General features: G+C 37.7%; 1 protein-coding gene across 3 annotated transcripts; it reads right to left on the minus strand.

Annotated features, from left to right (window-relative positions):
* Positions 1 to 1403: 1403 nt before the first annotated feature.
* On the minus strand, positions 1404 to 23060 carry SERAC1 (serine active site containing 1). 3 transcript variants are annotated; one of them, XM_084284559.1, is made up of 17 exons: positions 22988 to 23060; positions 21778 to 21866; positions 20396 to 20432; positions 19956 to 20092; positions 19583 to 19672; positions 18223 to 18354; positions 17595 to 17716; positions 15442 to 15570; positions 14170 to 14283; positions 13416 to 13578; positions 10379 to 10529; positions 9383 to 9524; positions 8450 to 8550; positions 6306 to 6403; positions 5511 to 5693; positions 4901 to 5044; positions 1404 to 3339 (listed from the first exon to the last, which is right to left on the minus strand). In XM_084284559.1, the coding sequence occupies exons 2-17, from the start codon at positions 21863 to 21865 to the stop codon at positions 3203 to 3205; spliced, it is 1968 nt and encodes a 655-aa protein (XP_084140685.1). In that variant the 5' UTR covers position 21866; positions 22988 to 23060; the 3' UTR covers positions 1404 to 3202. The 3 variants fall into 3 exon arrangements, with proteins under 3 accessions (XP_084140685.1, XP_084140684.1, XP_084140686.1); XM_084284558.1 differs by lacking the exon at positions 22988 to 23060 and adding an exon at positions 22595 to 22881; XM_084284560.1 differs by lacking the exons at positions 21778 to 21866; positions 22988 to 23060 and adding an exon at positions 21069 to 21418.
* Positions 23061 to 23063: the final 3 nt, after the last annotated feature.

The raw sequence follows: 23063 nt of genomic DNA on the forward strand, positions 1-23063 counted from the left end.
ATTTGGGAAACCATCACAGAAGACTCAGGCTGCAGGAGGAGAGGATTCTTTCCTGCTTGTTCTGGACTAAGCCCAGCCCCACCACAATGTGAACAAAGGCCAAGTGACCAACATTGTCCGTACCTGCTCCCCTTTTCTTCTCTTGAGATTCGTCTTCATCAGCTTCCTGCTACGGAAGTGCCATTTCCACCAGGCGCATGATTTCTGGGAAATCACCTCCTTTTCTGTAGGCAGCACAGCAGCGCTGATTTTTGTAAAAGATACAGAGAGTAAAAAACCTCCACAACAATCAGTGTGGTCACACACACAGAAACTTGGGAAGTAAAGAAAAGCGGGAGCTTTACTCGTTTTGTTTGTTCTCCACAGTATTAATGTAACTCATGACATTCTCAGTAGCTGTTAGCAAAGCCACTGCTCGAACTGCAACCAGCAGAGACCAACGTAAGCTTTTTATACTGCTGGTCAGTGTTGACTATTTAGATGCATACTTTGCAGCAAGAGCGGTGTCTCATTTTGGAACAGCAGAGCAGTAAGATAGGGTGGGTAAGAAATCTTCCTTCAGCACGTATACTTTTAATGCAAAGCATCTTTCTCAACTTTCCTTTAGGGAGAAAACAACAACTGTATTTTACCAGCTCCTTACAGTCTGATGGGTTTTGTAGGTAGGTGATCACTGAAACAACAGCGAAAAAAGGGAACCAAAACCGAAGTATTTTTTTAGAATTTCCACTCTAATAAAACTGTATTTTTATTGTTCCTTTTTTGGGTCCAAATTTGACATTTTCACCAGAGTGAAAAGTTGTCCTTTCCTTGATAGCTACACTGCCTAGCACCATGAAGCACAAATCACCGCTTGCACTACTGTAAAAACAGCAATTAAAAATTTGATTACTGTTGCTACCAGAAATACCAGCACAGGTATCTACAGTGCCGGACAACCCCAAGCAGGAGAGCTGACAAATTCCTGTCAGCGTTCCCTTCCTGCTTTACCATTTGTGTCTCAGCGCAGACAGCTCCCACACACCTCCTAGCCACACCTGCAGCTGGGCGGGATTAAGGACAGTGCTTGAGGTGTAAGAATCCGCCCAAAGGCTCTGTGTTCTGAATTAACGCGACACCAGAGAAGCACAAGAGCTTACGGGTCTAACGGGAAGTGAACAAGAACACTGCAGCAGACCCGCATGGCTCTAGGGCCAGTGACTGTACATGATTTAGGAGGCACTTTTGCAAAACCTAAAAGCACAATTGCAAACCTGCTCAGCCTGGCAAAACACCAATGGCAAACTGTACCCCTCAATGCTCTTACTTGAGACAAAGGGTAAGCATTACCTTGCTCCAGCACAAGACCATCACCGAGAAACACTGCAGGTCTTTAATAAACATGAACACGAAGCAGAGCCATCTTTTCACAGATCATTCACCTTTAATACATTTTGTGGCATGTCTAATACATTTTTAAAAACACATTTAGTTACTATATGTGGAAGAAACACCCTCAAAGTTAGTTTTAAAAGTTGCACATATATACACACGATAACAAAAAGGAGAAAGTTGTCTCACAAGTTCCAGTTACAAAACAGAGATGCATTACTCAACAAGATTAATGTTATGTCATTGATCTGAGTCCCTCAAAGCCCCAGAACTCTATTAAAATCAATACAAGACTTGTCAGACTGAGCACAGTTATTAGAAGCCCTGTCTATTGACAATGAATTCAACGTACCTCTTACTTTGTGAATACAAAGTGTGCTGATATATTTACACTCTGAAGTCTAAACCACGGTGTAAACAGGATAAACCTCTAGAAATTAGGGAAGATTGGTACATTTTCTATTTGAAATACTGCCACCTAGCGATCTTTCCTGTATCTTGCTTAGGGGAAAAATGCTCTGTGCTAGTGCAGTCCTGCACCTTCTCTGTACTGCTGTGAGCTGTGAATTTTACCGTGCAGCTGCAGCAGGTCACAGCTCAACTTCCAAAGATGTATTTTCAAATACAGCATCCTCCTGGACCAGAGTGCTCAGAAGTGAGAAGAGCTGAGGGGGCCTCAGCACCTGGCAGGACTGCAATGGCCGCTGACCCCTGCGCCAAGCCCACGCAGAACTGCAAGGAGCATTGCACACCTGGCAGCTCTTAGAGCCATAATTCCTAGGCCAGGAATATCAGATCCATCACATAAATGCTAGAGATGTCTTCAGCCTGTCATCAATGCAGGCCTTATTTAACAACTCGTCAGCCAGGGGAGCACAGCCTAACCATAGCCTATGCTCGTCTTCAGAGAGAGTTGGGGGTGGAAGGGAAGGAAGGAAGGGGAGCACAGTTCGGCTAGCTTCTCTTAACTATGTTGCAAACTAGCTGTGCCTTTAAAAAAGTGGCTGAGCAGTGCCATTTTTTTCTAAAAATAATTATTTCTCATCAGTACTGTTAAGGTATCCTTGACATAGTCAAATAAGACACCACTAATTCTTTCGCTGTATCTACACCAGTAAACAGTTGGGCCTCCCAAAACCAAACGTTTGGGATCCTCTGCATTTTCACCAAGGCAAATTACAAAAACGCCTGTACTTGGGCCACTAACCAAAATGCAGCCTTCACTCACTTGGATCAATGTCCTCAGGCTTCTGTCACTCTATTAACATGGGCAGTAAACCAAAGCTTGAAGACAGCCACATGCTTCTTCCCCCTTTTTACTCAACAAATAGCTATCTCAATTAATTGTTTCTGATTCTCACTGTAAGACTTTAGTCCCAGATATATACTGATTTTAATGAGACTGCCTGCCTTCAGAGCAACCTTTCCTGGCTAAAAGGAGATGCACAGGCACCCTCCACAGTCCAGTTATTACTCCAGAGGGACATCTGTATACTGAGTGAAACTTAGCTTCCACTGCCTCCCCATCCCTCCTCAGCCAGATTGCTGGAGAATTTGCACACATTCTGTCAACAGACCATGGGTACTCGAAGCCACTCGCTTTCTTTTTGCCAGGTTTATGGGAGTGTCTTTCAGTTTGTATTTCTTTTGAATATATTTTAGAAATTAAGTTAGAGAGGTCTCTAAGTTGGAGACGTACTAAGAATTGTTTTAGCAGCAGATACTACTAACACACCATCTCTGGGGTTGTGGAGGTCTTCTAACAAGTGTTAGGAGAACTTACTGTGGTACACCAAATAGTGGAAATAAGCAGACAAGGATGGCAAAAACCTCAGTCTCCGAGGTCTGTGGCTAAAACATCCTGAATGAACTTCAGCGTCCGCTGGTACAGGAAAGCATTCTTATTCTTTGGCTTACAAATATTAAGGTGATTCACATCCACTGGAATAAGGTCTCCAATACCTAACCCTGGGAGAGAAAAAAAAAAAGAGAAAAAAAAAGATGCAGAAAAAACTACCAAAGTTTGTAAGATCACCTAGACTGAAAAGCACATGTTGCGTTAGCATTTTATCTCTCAAAAGCAATTTCTCTTGCCTTCTGTTTAACTAGCTTGGCTCAGTTATTTTTTAAACATGCTAAAAGCATCAACACATGCTGTCAATAACCTGATAGGCTGTACATTGCTGCAAAAGCCACACTGGTAAACCATTAGGTCCGGAGTTCTTCTGTCTTTATCAGGAACTCAGAGGTGTACATTTCTCCACACAGACAACTTTGAAGAATCAAAGCTTCATTTAGGAGCACCCGGCCACTGGTTAAGTCCTAACTGCCCTTTAAGCACTGACACGAACAGGGACAGGGTTTAACCCAGGGTACCCACATTCTGAAAAAGTCTAAATCAATGCTGTTTTTTACATCACTACTAATTGCCCTTATTCCTTAAGGAATATTGTGATGTGGAGACTAAAAAGAGAACTGGAGTGAAGCTGAAATATGCCACAGATCACTACACACATTTCCAAGGAGATTAAAAGCTTGCCTTGCTTGGCTGTAGAATACAAGCACTGACAGACCCTGGGGCACACTATTGCATTGACTCTTTGCTGACAGCTATCGCTACTAGTTTACATTTCACTTAGGTTGCTGTAACTGCCACATTCCAGTTTATTATCTATTCATTCAATTTCCTGTGAAATCCTTCATTTCGCTTGGAACTTTGTATTTTAAGCCACACAAAATTACTCTGGAGCAGAATCAAGGTTTGCTTCCACGTGCACAAACATGTATGTAAGAAACACTGAGTATATGGCTCATCAGCCTGATTTCTGAAAAAAAAAAAAAAAAAAAAAAGAGTGGGGTATCACTGAACTACCATGAACCCTAAAAATACTCTGGAGAGAGCTCACATGCTACACTGTATCATCTCTAGAAGAGAAATATACTACAAAATCATTAAGCACACAGTGCAATCTTTTTTTTTTTTGCCTACTAAAGGCAAAACAGCTGAGAGAAATCTTCAGGAAGCAAACTATGTTAAACCACGTTAATTAACCACCTCAAATATGGAAGATAAAGGCTTCTTAACAATGAAAAGCAAGTTAGTGACTTTTTATTCCTATAAACAGTTTGCTGATTTTCATTGTTATTTTTAAAAGGAGAAAATAGCTGGAATTTTTGGGAGCTTCTGAAACACTATTCAGCCTCCCTGTGCAAGGATAAACAACAGTTACTCATTATCATAAAGGCAAGGAATACACCAGTGTAACACTAGACCTGCTTTTTGCAATAAGCAAGCTTTACTGGCACTTGGAACAAAAACCAAACAATTGGTATTGTAAGACATAAACACAGCTTCCCTCTGATCTCAGCTGGAAGATTGTAGTTTAAATTCAGCCAGAATTTTAAACAAATAAACAAAAACCACAACAAAACATAACACGTGTATTTTTCTAGGTCTTTCTCCCTTAGAATCCTTCCTCATAATAAATGCCACATGAATATGTACAAAAGTAAAGAAAAGTTGACTTACTTGCTGATTCTAGCGGTACGACATGCAGTTTTATCATGCTGCCTATGTGTGTGGGTAAGGTTTCGGCAAAACTCAGCACTGGAAATTTCTCATCTTTGGCAAAAGACAGGAAGTCATCATTCAGCTCTTTAAGGGCAGGTGAATCTGAAAAAGAGTAACATAATTTTTGCAGTGGTATCTTGAACAGAGGATCAGAACTTTTGTCTGAAAGACTCCATTCCCAACCAGATATTCTGGAAAAAATAAAGACTCCAGTAAAAGGAGTAGCTTTTTTTTTTTTTTTTTAAATTCTTTTTCCAGAAATCATATGCAACACATTGTTTACTCTTGTATTGCACATAATCTATTTAGGATTCTGAAACTTAGCACGTTACCTTGCTAAACGAACTAAACTATTCTTCTATAAACTTGCTCTGACTCCCTTTCCCCTCCCCCACATCTGCCATCAAAAAAAAAGTTACTCGTCAATTCAACACAAACATAAACATAAGGAGGGTGTTTGTTGGGTTTAATCCATTTTTTTTCCTGATAGCATGATAAAAAAATTGATAAACATCAAGAACAGATTAGCACAGATCCCCTCTGTTAAATGGAAGCAAAGTGAGCTTACCCTTGCTGAGTTCTTTAACCTCCACAGAAGGAAAGAGAAGATATCTGGCATTTATGGAATATTCAGCCAGCTGGGACCCATGGTGAGGTACGCTATAAAATATGATTCCTCTTGTGTTGTTTACAATTTTACCCATTTCTGGATTCTTGGAAGCATCCACCAGCATCTTTTTGACTAGAAGACCTGGCAACAGAAACTGAATTAATGCAGGAATTTAAACCACCATGAAAATAATGATCATGTTATATTATCCATGAAGCAACTAAAGCATATTCTTGCCTCAGTTGATTAGTCCTTGGTTTGTCAAAACTGTAAGATTAAGTCAGAAACAACGACTGAGACATTAAAATGAAATGTCAACGAATGACGCAAATCCATTTCTACCAACTTTTACGATTCGCTTTAAGCCTGCTAATGACATTTAATGTATGCCAGATCACGGAGAAAAATTTGCCTCTGAATTGCCACTTATGTGGATTTCAACTCATTAATTTTGTGTTTTTAAATCAACACAGTACAAACAAACAGGAGAAAAATCCATTCGGAACGTGTGTGCTACTGAATATAATGCAACAGGAAACTAGAAATCTATTCTGCATTTTCAGATCTTTGTAATTTTTTTTTTTATTTTTTTTTTTTTTTACCTAAACTAAGTTTAGGTAAAAATCCAGGTTTTAAACCTAATTTCACCTAAACTATTCAGAATAATTGCCTTTCAGACTGAATTTGGTAACCAGCTTATTCTGAAACGTAACAGCAGATATGTACATTCTATCAGACAGGCAAGATACTCACCACCCATGCTGTGTGACACCCATACTAGGGGTCTGTCTCCAATCCCAGCAGCTCTGAGCTTCTCAAGAAGCTCATTGCTCCTGTACGCAATTGACTTCCTGTAAAGAATAAAGAAACGTGAGCACAATGAAGCATAAGTTGAATAGCAACATTAAGCAGAATAAATTTTCAGTGCTGCAGGTTTATGAATGTGAATTCAGTAGATAAAACGTTAATCACTTAATTATTGTTAATACATTGAAAACTAAAATTGTCAAAAACTTCTGCAATGTCAGCTTCATAGGGATGATAGGAATTTAAATACATTCAGCGTCTTGGTCTTGCCAGAAAGTGTTATTTTAATTTCATTCACTTCCTTTAGCTTTAGTTCTGCAAATCTCTTTTAAATATTTTAAAGGCAAGTATTTACACAGTTTTACAGAATGTTTTAATTTTACAAAAGCATCATCAATGCATAATAAACTTTATCCTCTGAACCAAGAATATGCCTAATATCTGACAAAAAATGTACTTTGCTAAACAATGCTCAAGTTGTGGAGCAAAATTATTCAGGAAATTAATAACTAATCGCATGATCAACCATTACATTTTTAAAAAAAAAAATCAAAGATGATGTCTGTAATACTTTTCCAAATAATTATCTCTAAATTCTTTGTACTAGAACAGGATAAAACCATAATGATGTCCACTTTGTAACTGATGAAAAGGATAAGTAAGCTACGTGTTAAAGGTTGAAAATGAATCTTCTGTGATAGAACCACAACAAAACTGATCCCAATCCCCAACCTAAGCTTGAAAGGGTGAAATCATCACTCCTTCTGTGCATGATTACTGTTACACTATGCAAGAAAGGCACTTTGATAATGGAAACATCAGGATATGGGGGCAACCACTGTGCAAAGCCTAATTCACTTCATCTCTATTGGTTCTCAGCATTCTCACTAGAAGTAGCTCTAAGATAACACATACGACAAGGACACTCAGTTGTGTTTTTTCAGCTAAGTAATAGGCTTTAGGATAGCTGAGGGACTTAAAAACCTCAGTAAAAACAACGTGTTTGTTACTGTGACTCTTCTGCCTGATTTCAAACAGAGTTATTAACAGCCACATCTTCCTTATTTTTTCCTGCTTGTGTGTTTACTTCCATTCAATAATTGCATCATTTTGTTGTGTATCATTAGGGAGGAGGGTATTAGCAAGTGCCAAGCTCTCAAGCTCTTACACACATGGTGCTTTCTTTCTCCCTTTCACAAAACGTAATTAATTTTCAGATTCTTAATTTGTCAGCAATCACACATGTGCTTTTATGGAAGTCCATGAGTTGAATCTAGTTACGCACTGATGTATCTGCATAACAGATTGAAGGATTCAGATTAGGATTTGATTCAAAGATCACTGAAGTCAATTACTGAGTCTCAAATCCATTCAAACCAAATCATCTTTACAGGCTCAAAGTATTTTTATTTTTTTGATGTAACATGTTCAGAGGTAGTGTCTTCCTCTAATCTATCTGGTTCCTGGTCAGTAAAACACAATTCCTCTGTCAAGGGCAGTGGTTTTATTATACTATCAGACCAAACCTCAGCGTGAGTTTGAGATTTAATCAATTATTTCTTAATTTGTGTCTAAAACTTAATTTCTTAAAAAAATCCTAGTTTAATAATGTCTAAAACACTCTTAATTTAAAATAATCTTAAAACAATTGCTGCATTTCATCTGTTGAAGACTTATTGGAATCTCTTTCCAGGAAATAACATTTCTTGAATAAAATAATATGCTTTGTTTTACCATGAGTAAAAGTCACAGTACAGCAAACTGAAAGACAGTTGGGTCATTTTTAAGCTTAAGAAATACTCGCCTTAACATGCAAAACTGATGTTCTATTTACATCTAATAGAATGGGTTAGTGTCTGCTCTAAACATGAAGCAGAACAGGCTGTCAGAAATTAGGAAGTTGCAGCAGTTTAAATCATGTGGTTAAAAAGCTCACATAAACATGACTGTACCCTAGTTTTTTCTAAGCTTAATTTTCAAATGCAGCAGGAAAAGTTAATTTTACTGTTTCACCCTAGGTGAAACAAAGGATTAGCTTTATGGGTCTCCCTCTGGATTCCCCTCCAACCTGCAGACATTTCATTTGTTACCTGTGAGGCTCAACAGGACATTTTGCTTTCCAGTCACTCAAACGCGTGTCATATTCCACAGAAATGATTCTAAGGGTGGGACAGTCTGAAGCCAGCCATGTCTAAATTAAAGAAAAACCACCACCAAAAGGAGCTTATAATTGAAGTACTTAAACTCTTGCAAGCACTTTATAAGCAACAGAGCAAAGTTGTTGTTATGAGGACAGCATCAAGCAAGACTTCTGCTCTTCATTAAAACCCAAATACATCTTACACCTACACTATTACTCTTTTATTGCATTCTGGCAAACTCTAGCCAGCTCCTTAGCCAAAAGTCGGCAGAGGATGGAGATGGATTAACTTGTGCATTCCTGGCTCCATCTCCTGGGTGACACAAAAATTACAAAGACTACTAAAGAATGATCAGTTCAAGTCTTAAAGAGGTACTTTGGTGGTTATGCCAACGTGAGTTGCTTGAAGCAGTAATGACTTACCAATCTTATTAATTACTTACCTTATTAAGTACTTACCAATCATATTTATGCAGCAATCTGCACACATTGAAATACTCACACACTGACATAAGAAAACATAGTTAACTTGTTTAAAGATGTAATTTTATGTATCTTTCCAAGCAGTAACATTCCATCAAAAAGAATGAGAGCATGAGGTAGGTGGACATTGCCTCCTGTTTCACCAGCAGAATGATGTTGACACCCCTAACTTTAGCAGGGATTTTCCTTTGCAAGAACAACCTGCTCAAGATTTCAGCTTGCTAACAAAAACATATGAGGAACTCAAAAAGTGCTACTTGCATAACAGATTAAAAATCATTTGATTCAAAATAGACAACTGCCAGACAGCATAATTCTAGATTGTCTGGATCATTTCTCCTTAAAGAGAAAACATCAATTGTATGTGAAAATGTGTGTTTGCTTTTTTTTTCTCTTTTACCTTTGGCCAGCACTGGCTGTATTCCTCTTCCACTTCTGAAGCCTTTTTATCCAAAGGCTGGTCAACATCTTGCTGTCGCCAGGTTTTAAATGCTGCTCCCAAAAGACCGTGAACAAAAAGGATATCTGCTCTGATGGGCTGACTGATACAGAAAGGAACTTTTAAAGAGATGCGTGGTACATATTCTTTCAGCAAATTAAATTTACACAAAACATTTAACCTAAGGGGTACCAAAATGCTATTTCTAACACCATACATGATTACCTGTCTTATGAAATATGACATGTTGTCCATGATATTTCAAAGAGGATACTCAGATCAAGACAAACAACAGGGATCCACCCAGAAGAGCTATACAGAAAGAGGTATGGAAAGCACCAACCTCTTATTTCATATATTTCCATAACGAAAAATGCCATTCTCTGCACCTACTATTGATGCAGCTTAGTAGTTCCTGCTTTGTCATCAAATTAAGACTTTCCCTAACTGACTCCCCTGTATTCAGTGAGTAGCACCAATGACCCAGGGAATAATAGTTACTAAGTGACATACCACGTTGGAGACTGCTTCAGTCCCAGATCAACAATCACTACTAAAAGAAGCTGATGAACAATCACTATTAAAAGAAGGTGAGGCTTCTTTTACTGCAGCCTAGGCCAACGTGCAGCTGCCAGGAGAATAACTGCAGGGCACTGTGTCTCAGAAGACAGCCAGTGCAAAGGTTAAACATATGCAAAGCAATAATTCATCTCATGATTCGTGTCTGGATTTTCCAAGCAACACAATAATACTCCTCTCACAGCTATGAGCTGCTCTAAAGCACTTCCATTGTTCTCTTATTTGAGGATCTAAATCAAAGTCACCTCAACCCACTGAAAAGCCAGAGGAGCAAGTGACAGGAGTACAGCTGCATTCTCACTCAACTCTTCTGAAGTTTTAACTGAATGTTATAGCAAGTAACTAAAAGTCCAGCACGCACAATTTCTTCCGCTTTACCTGCTACGATATTGTGGATGTAAGATGTAAACACCATCTGGATACTTCTCTTGTACTGTGTCTCTGTCTAGATTAGCCAAAGCTCTGGATGCATGAGAAGACTGAATGACATGTGGGGATTTCATTACTTCAGCAAGCACAGAAACCCAACCTACATTGAAAAAATAAAGCAGTGGGTTAACTAATTAGAAACATCAGCCAGACAAGAGAACTCAAATATCATCCTTCAAAAGCAGTAATTGTGAAAATAGACATTAGAACATAAGAGTGGTAATATCACATCAAATTATTTCAACCCACTCCTCTTTACTGCAGGAAAGCCAGCGCTAGGTAAGTGGAAATGCTACTATTAAAAATCCAGAGTGGTGAGGAGGCAACGTATTTTACTACTGTTCAGCTTATGATCAGAAGCAGAACCTCTCCTCCAAAGGAAAATAAAGTGCATCAGCAGGTCAGCACAGTAGTCACAGAGAGAGAACAGATCTCAACTCTCTTTTTGCAGGTAAGATGCAAGAAAGACAGCAAACAGAAATGTCCCCAAGAGAAAATGAAACTTGAATCACAGGAAAAAGAAAACAACCCACCGGAATCATGGCAGGTAGAAAAACTGATGCTTGCTGTGAACAGCCATTTCTAATTTTAAATACCAGAGTGTGCAAAATTTGTTTAGGGAATTAAAGGGTTTTATTATTTACTATTCTAACAATAATATACTATTTATATTTGTCAAACATAAGAGAATAAGTGACAGAAACTTTTGAATACATTCCTCAAAGTTTTAAGTCATAGCTAACTCCAGAAAAAACAGACACTTTATAGTATCTCACCTAACAAAACTTACAGTTTCTTAGATATGGATGAGGATGTTCATAGACCACTGAGAAATGCAAAGGAATATCTTTTACACAACCACACACATTTCTCTTAAATGTGTTAAGAGAAAACTGAGTCAGATTGATTGTATGGATCTGTGATGAATGAGGAAAAAACATTAAAACCTAGGTAGACAACAACCAACAAAATATTCAGAGCACACATCCACACAAAACGGGAAAAGGGTGAAAATTTGACATAAAATTTTTTCATGAAGAAAAATTTCCTAAATTAAAAATAAGCTTGCTCCTAGAGTGGACTGAAGAATATTTTAAGTGCTGCCAAAGATCTTGCAGAAAACATCCTCAGCAGGGGATAACTGGGTAGGGGTTAGGCTGCAAACTAAAACAGCTGTGAGAAGATGATGCACAAGCAGCAGGACATGAAGGAGCCCACAGGCACCAGAAGTTACACAGGCTCATCTCTGTCTCCTACCACTGTAACGGTTCTGGTTTCTCACACTCCAACTACCTCACGGAGAGACAGCAACGCTGCTCCTGGCAGTCCCCAGGTTCCCCTGCTCTTTCTCTGCCTCTGCTTTCCTCTCCACCACGGTGCAGTCTCAGCACGAGGACTGAGCAGACTGGGAAAATCACCTCTCGTGATCTGCTGACAACTCCTCATTTGATGCAGCCCACGACCCTGTTGGCTTTTTGGGCTGCAAGCGCCCACTGCTGCTTCACATCAAGCTTTTCATCCACCAGTACTCCCAAGTCCTTCTCCACGGGGCAGAGGTTCTTCCTTCCCATGCATCACCCAGCAACAAATGGCAAGTCTTACCGGTTCATCAGCAGCAGCATCCAGCTGCTCATCTCTGGAGTTCAGTTCAGTCTAAAATTCTGTTTATACTAACAGCTTTGTCCCACAGACCTCCTTACTCTTCTGTTATGATTCCTTCCTCTATAAATATGGTTTCATCAGTCACCATAGTAACATAAGAATGGTCCTACAGCTCACAACAAAGGCCTTTGCAGTCCCAGCTGTCCTCTAAGACAGCAGTAATGGCAGTTGTGGAAAGATAAAAGAACAATAAAACGACAAGTAGATAGTGCTGATTTTCCACTGAAACTTCTCAGCTTTCTGCAGTCAGCTCGGGGTTTTCTGAGATATAGACAGCATCTCTGCATTTTTCTTTCCATTAATTTTTCTAATCAATTGTTCAAAGCTCTGCAAGTCTTCAGCAACCACAATATTTTGTATCAAGTTTGAGTTTGGTTATATGTTATATGGAAAAAAAAAATACTATTTTAAATTATCAGAAGTTAAAACAAACAATGTAAGAGAATCTTTGGTCCTGCATTACAAAAAACAGCAGATGATCGTTCCCCCTTTGCCTTCTCTACCCCAATGAGCACTTTACAAATCTTCACCATATTCTGATTCAGGTTTTTTTTCCAGGCAAAGTGTCTCAGTCATTTGTTCTTTACACCACAGACATAGCAAATTTTCAGTCATCCTCATCATCTTTCCTTGTACCTCTGCTACTTCTCCTTTTTGCAAAAACGCACAGTGTGGTTAAGAGGTAGATCCCAGCCTGAATGCATAGAAAAAGCAGAATATTTATGTTTCCCATTTTTCTTTTTTATTCTTTCCTATCAAAACATTGGGAATTATTTGTTTGGTACAGAATGAGAAGGAAGAATTTCACTCTAATCTCTAGGGGCTATTAATAAAAGGGGCCTCAGAGCAAAGCTTACCAGAAGTTACTTGCCTAACAAAAGCAAGGGAGAGTGGGAAGCCATGTTTTACTTTATTCCAAAATGTGAGGACTACAAGCTGGTCCTTCATGAGACTAAAACACTGTCATTTAAAATGTAATATCTATAAGGTAGATGATCTGTGAGAGTAGGAAATTCAAAAGACTTTTGCCAGTAACCTGAACCAAACATCAAAAATGTCCAAGTTTTCACCATTCATTAAAGACCTCTGCAGCACTGACATTTATTGGCTAGACAGCATACAGAAGTTTTTAAATCGACAGTCTAAACTATCTGGATGTTTTGTGTAAAAACAAACAAACAAGAGAGACACACACACAAAACATATATAGAAGACACACCATTAACACAGTCCTTTGCATTTCACAATAGTGCTGAATCCACTGAAAAATTTAGAATAGAGACGTAGCACTCAGGCTGCTTGCACTTGCTTTCTTTCCTTTTACCTGCACGTACTATGGATGAATGAAGGCGTTCATCCAAAGCCATATTTCCAATAATACGAATTATGTTCCTCTGTATTTTTGCAGAATCTTTACGTAGTTGGTATATCCTCTGTAGCAGCTGAAGGCCTCCTTGAGCTTCAATTTTGTCACAGTGAGAAGAAACCTGGCATCATATAACAAATACAACAATAAGTAGATGCTCTGCAAAAGGTTTCTCTGTGATGCTTTTAATACAGGAAATAGGGAGCTTTTAGGAGCTGATGCCATACACAGTCCTTACTACATAAAAATTCTTATTAATCTAGCATTTATAATGTCGTAGTCAAAAAGGGAGTAAATATTTTAATATGTTAAATTACAAGCATGCTTTCTACAGATTGACAACTTGAAAGATGCTGAGCATCATCGCTCTACTCTCCTCCGGATCTGTGGGAGACGAGATCGCCATCCACTTGGCAGCTGAAGTAAAGTTCAAGAGTCTGAGCAGAACAATCATCTGCACTTGTTAAAGCACTAAGTCAGCAGAACTTACGGACGTATGCAGACATATTACAGGGGAACTTTTCCAGGCTAATTAGAAATAAAAACAGAACTTACAGATAACTTACCCACATGATTCATATCAGTCTCAGTTGCCTGAAAGCTCTTACAAATAGATGAGGGGTAGGAGACAAGAAAGTAACTCCTTCCCAGTACATGGGAGCCTTAGAAAGGAGTGTTTATAAATGTAGATTTTCAGTTGTAGAAATATTACCTTAGAATGTTGCACTAAAGCTTGCAAGCAGAAGAGTTCTACTGTCTCCGAAGGAATTTTACTCAGTGTCTCACAATATGGAAGTCCATTTCCCCCAAAACACCATAAGCCTCCCTGAAATGAGAATCAGTAAAAATGATAACACATTCCAAATGGTTACATAAAATAAGCATTTCTAAAGTAAAATGTTAAGTGTGTAATGATCTATAGAAATTGCTACAGAGTGCTCAGCATATACGCATTTTTAAATGTACAAATTATACAGCAGCATGCCATAAAAATGTCTATTTTTAACTGAAAATATTAAATAGATTTTCAATCAGAAGCCTCTATAGTCTATTAACTTCAAAACATACAATAAAGGGAGAAAAATGTAGGATTTTATTCACGTTAATGAATGTCATCTTTTGTTTGCTTAATGGTAAGGAAGAGAGATTCAGACTTCAGCTAGACTTCCATAGTTTCAAGAATGAGAAGAGGAGGAAAATAAGGTCTTCAACACTTAGCATAGTCTCAGAAGCCCAGTCTGTCTCAATCACGCAGTAGGAAGATTAGCATAACTTTGAGAAAGAACAATTTTAAGAAAAGGTTGGATGTGGCACTCAGGGACATGGTTTAGTGGATAATGTTAGTGGTAGGGGGACAGTTGGACCAGATGATCCTGGAGGTCTTTTCCAACTTTAATGATTCTACGATTTTTTAGGACAATTTAAGGATTTTTTAGAATTATGCAAAACGTTTCCAAGTGTGGCCTTACCAGAGATCTTTTTGTAGCAAGAGCCCTTGCTGTGTAAACAATAATAGAATCTCAGTGTAAAAATATTACATATTGTTTGTGCCATAGGAAATAAAGAGTTCTTGCACTCTGAAATCTCTAAATAAACCCTGTTAGACATCGTTATTACAATATGACAGTTGAATCTTCTTAACAAAAGAACAAACAACGGTAAGATGAAATGTGAAACATCACTTTATGAACACTGCAAAGGGAAGGAAGTATTCTGGATAAAATGCTGAAATACCTGCTTTATGGGAAGGCTTGTAGATAAAGATATCATCTCTTACTAGACCAACTAGTGTAGCTGGGAAAAATAAACAACCTTTCAAACACACTGACTGTACATAGAAGAGATTTTACTAAGTAGTAACGTCACAATGTCTCTGTATTTCTCTTCCTCTTACAATGCTCAAAAATAAGGAAATAGGTTTGTATCTTTGAGCTCTGCAGGAACAAAGGAACCAAATAGTTCTGTTCTGCAGATGGAAACTCACCCTTTGTGCAGCAAGAGTCTGACTGCTTTCACGTAAAGCAAGAGATGTGAAGTACTGGACACATGGATCAAGATCGGTCTGAGGTAAAGACACTAATAACAAGCGAAGCTGATCTTCTATGAGATAATCCTGTGAGAAGTAAACATAAAATAACTGTTAATTCTGTCCAAAGCATGAAACAAAACATGATACAGAAGAACAAAAAGATCTTAAATAATTCAAGCAGCTAAATTAATATGGCCTGGACTTCAGTGCTCTGCAACTTGGGTTTAATAGTTATACTCCTGTAAAAACTTTGAAGAATGGTAATTCCAAAACCAGCCAATTGATTGATAAAAAGTAAGATTTAAGCTTCATACTTTGGTGGCCTTTTTCTAGGAAGTGTGGAAGGGAAAAAGAAAGAATGGGATGCTCTTGGCACAATAAGCTTAAAAGTTCACCCATATCTACACAGTAATTTTGATGCTGCTGTATTAAAATGGCTGTGTAAATTACTAGTCAAAACTACAAGCACTACTACTATTTTAACCTTCAAAATATTCATACAGGTACTTATTTAGTAATCCATTGTAGGTGACAGGAGAACAGATTCAACAAAGTAATTTTATTTGCACAGAGACATAGAACTTCTAGTTACTCTAATTCCTGCTACAGAGATGGGAGATGTGTCTGATGTGCAGAGCAACACTTGCTGACAGAATGATTTCCTTCAACTACCTAAGTAACAGATTGGTATCTGTAACTCCAATCACCCAGCAATCATACTGCTGTAAAAATAAAGCATATACACAACCATATACTAGTATAACCTAGTACCTCAGGACTGACAGGTACAGATCCACCATCATGTAATGTTACAGAAATAATAAAGGAAAAAAAAGTCACTACCAATCAAAGCTGATTTTCAGAGTTTTATTGTCTAAAATGTACAGGTATTCTATGACAGTGATGGTTCTATGATTCTCTTCTATGACAGTATCTTAGGCTTCTTATCTTAGACTTCGTGTGCCAATTCTGTGTATTTAAGAAGCTGACCTGAAGCCAGGATTGCTCAAACTATCATATATACATACTTAGTGATTAATATAAAACCAAAGCAAGGTCAAATCTATGCAACAGATTGGTAGCCAAAAGCTGGGGACAAAAAGAGGTGGGCCTATAGCATGCCTAGATATAAAGAAAACAAGTCAGGTAGACATCACTGTACATAAAGAGGATGGGGAAGAACTGTATCTCCAACTCAGAGTCTCTGAAAGCATTCAGGAATTTAAGACAGGTAACTTAAAGCTGTTCTAGACATTAGAAATTTGCTTAACTGATTAATCTGCATCACCGTATCACAGTACAAAGCATTTCTGCAGCTAAAAATCACACTAACTGAACTTTCTGTTGGAATACTATTCAATTAGATCTAACAAGGACTGTGATAAATCAGTTAAAGCTTAGTTCATAGTAATAACAGCAAAGTTAATCTCCAAGCACTTTCTATGATTTCTAAATGCAAAAATAAGTAGCTTGAAATATCAAAAGGAGACATGAATTTGTCCAAGACAAGAATTTTCACCAGAATTTTTGGTGAAAAGCAGGTGTTACTATATTGGTAACTCAACATGTTGGATGAATTTTTCCAGGCAGCAAATTTGCCTTGCACCTGCACTTGGCAGTCATACGGTACACTCAAAACGGTTTCCATACCTACATAGCCAAGGTTACAGCTGTGTGCCAGAGCACTATTCAGAGCACCACACTAGCACAGAGAGGATGCAAGGTCCTCCAGGAGTGCTCTCTAGATGTAGGATTCTGTCAGAATCAACAAGGCAACCTAAGATGACTTAATATAACACTGCTTTGCATTGCCTGTCAGGTACAGACAGGCAGAGCATGCATCAGACTTGTGACTGGAACCAGCTTCATTGCTGCTGAACGTGTAATTTTCTTTGACGGTATGTCTGAATAATTGATCAAACCCCCATTCCTAGCTTGTTGCATCATACCATTCACTGATACAGATATACTCCAGAGGTGTACCACTATATTATAGTTTTGTGTTTTGGTCTTCATTTCAGTACCAATTTTCTCCTCAAGAACTCCACTCAGTATGGTCACAAACAAGTAAGCAAAAATCAGTTAATACCTACATTTCATTTACTTACATTCTTCGTTTTTGGCAGTGATGGTGGAGGCAGGAAAAAGCGAAGATCAACATCTTTGGATCGAGCCAAACCTATGGCAGTCCTCTGATCACAGGCTTGAGCAACCGTACCATACTGATAATCTGTAGTAAAAGAACTTCAGTGTTAGGGTTAAAACTGACTGTAAAGATGTCATTTGGTTTTAAATGTGGTTTCTGATCCACTTTGTAACTGTACTTGAAAACAGAATAACATCTCTACAAACTACTTAAATAAGCTCTGATTTTGGAGTCACGAATTCCAAAAGGTGAAACAGCAGTTTCTGTTGGGTTCACCCAACAGAAAGACCCAAGAACTAACAAACGGGAACTGCTCTCCGCCACCAAGGCAACATCATTCTAACTGGTGACTGCATCTCACTGGTGGGGAAGCAGAGAGAGGCCTGCGCTGCCGATACATACTCTGTATGAGGGTATTAGGAAAAAAAATTGCTTCACATGTAAATAAAAACACATTCTAGACCAAGTTACAGAACGTATTACCCTCCTCGCAGCTACCGGCCTTTTTTGGTGTTGGCAGCCGATTTGCAGGAGCTAACTGAGACTCGTCGAGTTTCTGAGCTGAATTAAACTACATCAGCATACATTACCATGCCAGTGAGTGTTCTTCGCCAGATCTTGTACAGCCTGCAGTCGGACCTCTTTGTTTTCTGACTGAGTCCTTTTCAAGAGGAGCCATAAGGCACACTCATGATCTTCTCCATCAAATGTACTGAAGTGTTCTTTACCAGAAAAGGAATTAAAACAAAATTATTATTATTAAATAGCATTTTAACAGCCACGTTTCTATTCATTGAATAAAAACATCCGTTCCTTCTAATATTTCAATATTAGCTGTTAACAATAATTTGTAATATTTTAACATTAAACTGGTACAATAAATGATGACAGAATTACAATAGTAAAATGCTGATCTTTAAATTATAATAGGATGTTTTTAATTCGGTTTAATGTCATCAACCTGGTATTCTGTGTATCTGCTACATACACGTACTGGCTGGCACTCACCAACCAGATTTACCAGCTTCCAGTAAGAGCTGAAAACAGTGAGCAGCTCTGAGGCTCTGACCTTGAACAATTAATTTCATAGCACTATACTGGAGGTACTTATTGTTATAACCATTTAACAGATAGTTACATGAGAATAGATAGTATGCCTCAGGAGCAATTTCTTAATTAGAATTGAATTTCTTATTTTAAATTCCTCTTAAAAAACAGTGACACATGCCTTTATAAAAAGACCATGCTGCTTTTAGTTAATGTTGGCAATTCTGATGAAAGAGTAACATGCTTTTTGAAAAGGAAATTTTAGCAATTATTTCAACTCCAAAACACCTTTCATAGAATCACAGAATGGTTAGTGTTGGAAGGGACCTTAAAGATCATCTAATTCCAACCCTCCTCCCACCAGACCAGGTTGCTCAAAGTCCCATCCAGCCTGGCCTTGAACACCTCCAGGGATGGGCATCCAAAGCTTCTCTGGGCAGCGTGTGCCAGGGCCTCACCACCCTTACAATATAGAATTTCTTCCTAACACCTAATCTTAATTTACTGTCTTTCAGTTAAAAACTGTTACCCTTTGTTCTATCACTACACTCCCTGAAAAAAAATCCTTTGGTATATGACATTTGGGTATCAAATATTAACTTGGCATCGTAAGCTTCAAATCTCTTCTGAAACAGAAAAGCAATCTCAAATTTCTTCTACAAATCTCTTCGTAATCATCACTTTTACTTACTTAAAGAAAAAGAATGGTTTCAGTACATATAAAATCAATATTATGTATTAATACAGGAAGTTATATTAAAAGCTATTAAATAATATTTCCACTGTTTCAAACACAATATAAAATGCTAAGTTTTTAAGAAAAAATATTTTACCTTCTAAAAGGCTTAGGTTTTACCATTCAAAATCATAATTCATGGATAAAGCTGTGCCTTTAATACCTACCATTAAAAGGTCTCCAGAAGAGTTTAGCTTCTGCTTCTAGAATTTTCCTCACTGCTTTATGGATTTCTTTTCTGGCATGGTATGTGATCCCTACAAGAGTATTTTCAGGTATTTTTATTTTATATATATATATATATATGCATACATACATGTAGCTATAATGTAGCTATAAAGTACATTATATATAAGTGCATATAGGACTATATTAAAAAAAACAGCTGGCAGCTTAAAAAACATTAGGTGACATTGTGAAGGATATTATTTTTGTAACAGATCTCAAGAAATGTATCTTCCTTGATATAAAGGTGAATTCCAGAAATAATCTATTCTCTTAAAATTTTATTTTTAGATTCCGAACAATTACGTATCTTACCTTGATATTCACTTGGATTTAGAGAAGATGTTCGTATATATACATGGGATTTTAGTTTTTCTTGATGTATAGCTTGAGTATCGATTTGGAGTAATTTCTTTAAGGACAGAACTTCATATGTAATGAATACAAAACCTCTTTAAATAAAAGAGAACTGTACATGAATATTATTTAAAAAAGAAAAACCACCGCAAAAATGTTATCATTTTATTATAAATCATTCTTTCTTCAAAAAGACCAGATTTTACCAAATACATGAGTCTACAAATTATTTCAACTCAGCACAGCATAGAAAAAAATGAAATAAAATAATAATTACCAGAGAAATGTTTCAAAACTATATTCTATCATTACATAATAGTCACATTTTTGAAAGTAACATGAATTAAAATTTTAACTGTATGCATAAGTTACATATAAACTTGTTAGTTACAACTTACCCTAGTACAAGAGATCCAGTTACCTTTGCAACTTTTCCTTGAAAAATGAAAAAAATCACATCAAAGTCATGTGTATCATCTCAATACAAATTGTTAGCATTTGACCACCAAACAGTAAGAATTTCAGTAGTTAAGAGTAAGATTGTTAATGTTTTTCTATTTCTCTATGGCTTTCGGGAAATCTCTACCTGAGTTTAAAAATAATGAAAATATGATTCAGTTAGAATTTCCTGCTCTCCTAAACTCGGCAATAAAATGCATCTCATCAATGCTATGTACTTTGAATGCTATTACCTATTCATTGTCTAGGTACAGGAATTAACAGTCAAAATTCTGTCTATATCACTAGCATTCACTTGAGACTCTATGTTATTTTAAGTTCACTTTTCCTTACATTACTTGGGTGTTTCTTCACTATATGTGAAAAGCCCTGCAGAATCACCCTAAGAAAGTATGTATTTCAAATAATTCCACTGGGAAAAAAGAATTATAAAGGAAAGAGTTGAATAAATGCACGCCCCTTGCAGCAATTTCCCTTTAAATCCACAGATTCCTGTCAGATTTGAAGTATTTGTCCTGGACAGAGTTCAGCTGTTTATCTAGATGTAAGGATCTCAATCCAGAACAACTCTATTAATAACAGTAGCAGCAAACCCAACAGAACATATCTCACCTATCATGAAACACTGATTTTCTTCAGCAAGAACTGGGAGGTTTGCCCCATACCCACTCTCAGCAGGTTCTGCCTTTGCAACGCTTTAAGAATTTTGGCATGTAGACAAGAGGCAGCTACATGCTGAAGAAATAGCTGGCAGAGAGGGTTGAAGAGAGAGAAAATAAATAAATAAATGCAGTGCTTCCTGTCAAGCAGAAGTGGAAATGTCCCATATTTCAGTGCTGGAAAATAAACTTTAGAGTTGTAAGAATTCTAGTTCTATACAAAAGGCACCAAAGAAAGCAGAACTTAGCAGGGAAGACTGTAGAACTAAAATCAGTAAATAAGGAGAAAGAAACAAAAGACATTGAAATGTTGATTCAAGGGTTGCCCTGTGACTAACAGTTTATAGATACAATGGTTTCATTGCACTGTAGGTTAAGAAAAAAAGAAAGAAAGAAAAAAAGAAAACATGAAAAATTAAGTTTAAGACTGTAATTTGGGGAAACTCTCATCATCCATGTAACCTACTGGTATCATTATTGCTAATATTGCTATGCGAGGTTAGAAGCAGACATCCAGGTCAGGCAAATAAAAGCTTCTGATCATAAATTATGCAGAGCTTTAGATCTTTTTGTAGCATTTAATTATGCATAGCGGTATGCCAATACAGATTTCTTCCCTTTTTATTAGCACCAGTGAACGATACTTACAAAACTGTACTTACTTATGTCATTCCAGGGTAAGGTTTTTTGGGTGGGTGGACCAGAGGTTATCTGTCTACAGCAAAATATACAGTAAGCAGCCACTGACATTCTGTTAAAAATAATAATAATTTTTAAAAAGTAATTATTGATTTGAGAATTACAACAGAAAACCTGTCGTAGTTTCCCCCCCCAGTCTTTTTACAGCAAAGGTCACAATAATAAAGGTTGTAATAAACAGCAAAGGTCATAAACCAAATTTATGTCATTTTGCTCGACATAAAACACTCTAATTAAACTTGTCTAAAAACTCCTGAATTTAACAGGCTGCACTTCAATCACAGAAGTCTACAGCAGTGTTTCATGCAATTACGTGTTACTGTTGATATTAGTAAGTATGCTTCCCCAATTAACTTCTCTTTTCCTACTTCTTAGTAACTCTCCCTTAAATACCAGATATGGTTATACCTCCATGAAGACAGCACTCGGTATAACACACATTTTAACACAGCTCAGTAACTGACTGGTTTTAAAGGCCTGATTTAATCGATTCTGTCTTAACACATCTATTACTTTGAGTCAAAATGCAGTCAAAATCTATTATTTTGACTTCCTAGGCTCCAAGAACATAGTTTTGTCATTAAAGGCAAATCAGACTAACATTTATGCGTTTATTTTGCTGACAGAACACACTTCAAGAACACAAAAACCATACAGTTAATGAAGGCTTCATTTTAACCTCCGTGCAGGGAGCTCCTGTGGAAGCATCGCTGTGAAGCATTAAGAAACAGGGCAATTCAATTTAGGCCTTTACGTTTTATCTATAGAAGAAAAACTTACCTAAAGTTACAAAAACATACAGGTTTGCTTTGGCTACCGACAACAATAACCAAATGGTGCGTGTTGCTTCTGCTGGAGTCTTTGCCCAAATCCCTAACAGCCTGAATGAATTTTCAGTGCAAGAATTGCTCGGAAATCCACCGGGAACGTTAAACATTTACAACAAATCGCAAAACACACGAATCTGTTGCTGCGAAATTGACATTTTATCAGGTGAAATCTGAGCGTTCGCATCGACGCGCTTACGCTGACGGCGAAATACTACGCGAATCCGCCCAAACAGGCTTAAACCACGCCGCTACCGATATTTAGCACACTTAGCCAACGATTATGTTGAAAATACGGGTGTTCATATATCAAATACAGCCTGTATTGCCCCCCACCCCCTGCTACCTTCCGCCGGCCCCGCCGCTCCCCCGGCGCAGCGCCGTGACGCCAGGAGCCGCCCGCCCGCCCCTCACAGCCGCGG

The sequence above is a fragment of the Netta rufina genome (genome assembly GCF_964035555.1).
Source record: "Netta rufina genome assembly, chromosome: 3".
NCBI lineage: Eukaryota > Metazoa > Chordata > Aves > Anseriformes > Anatidae > Netta > Netta rufina.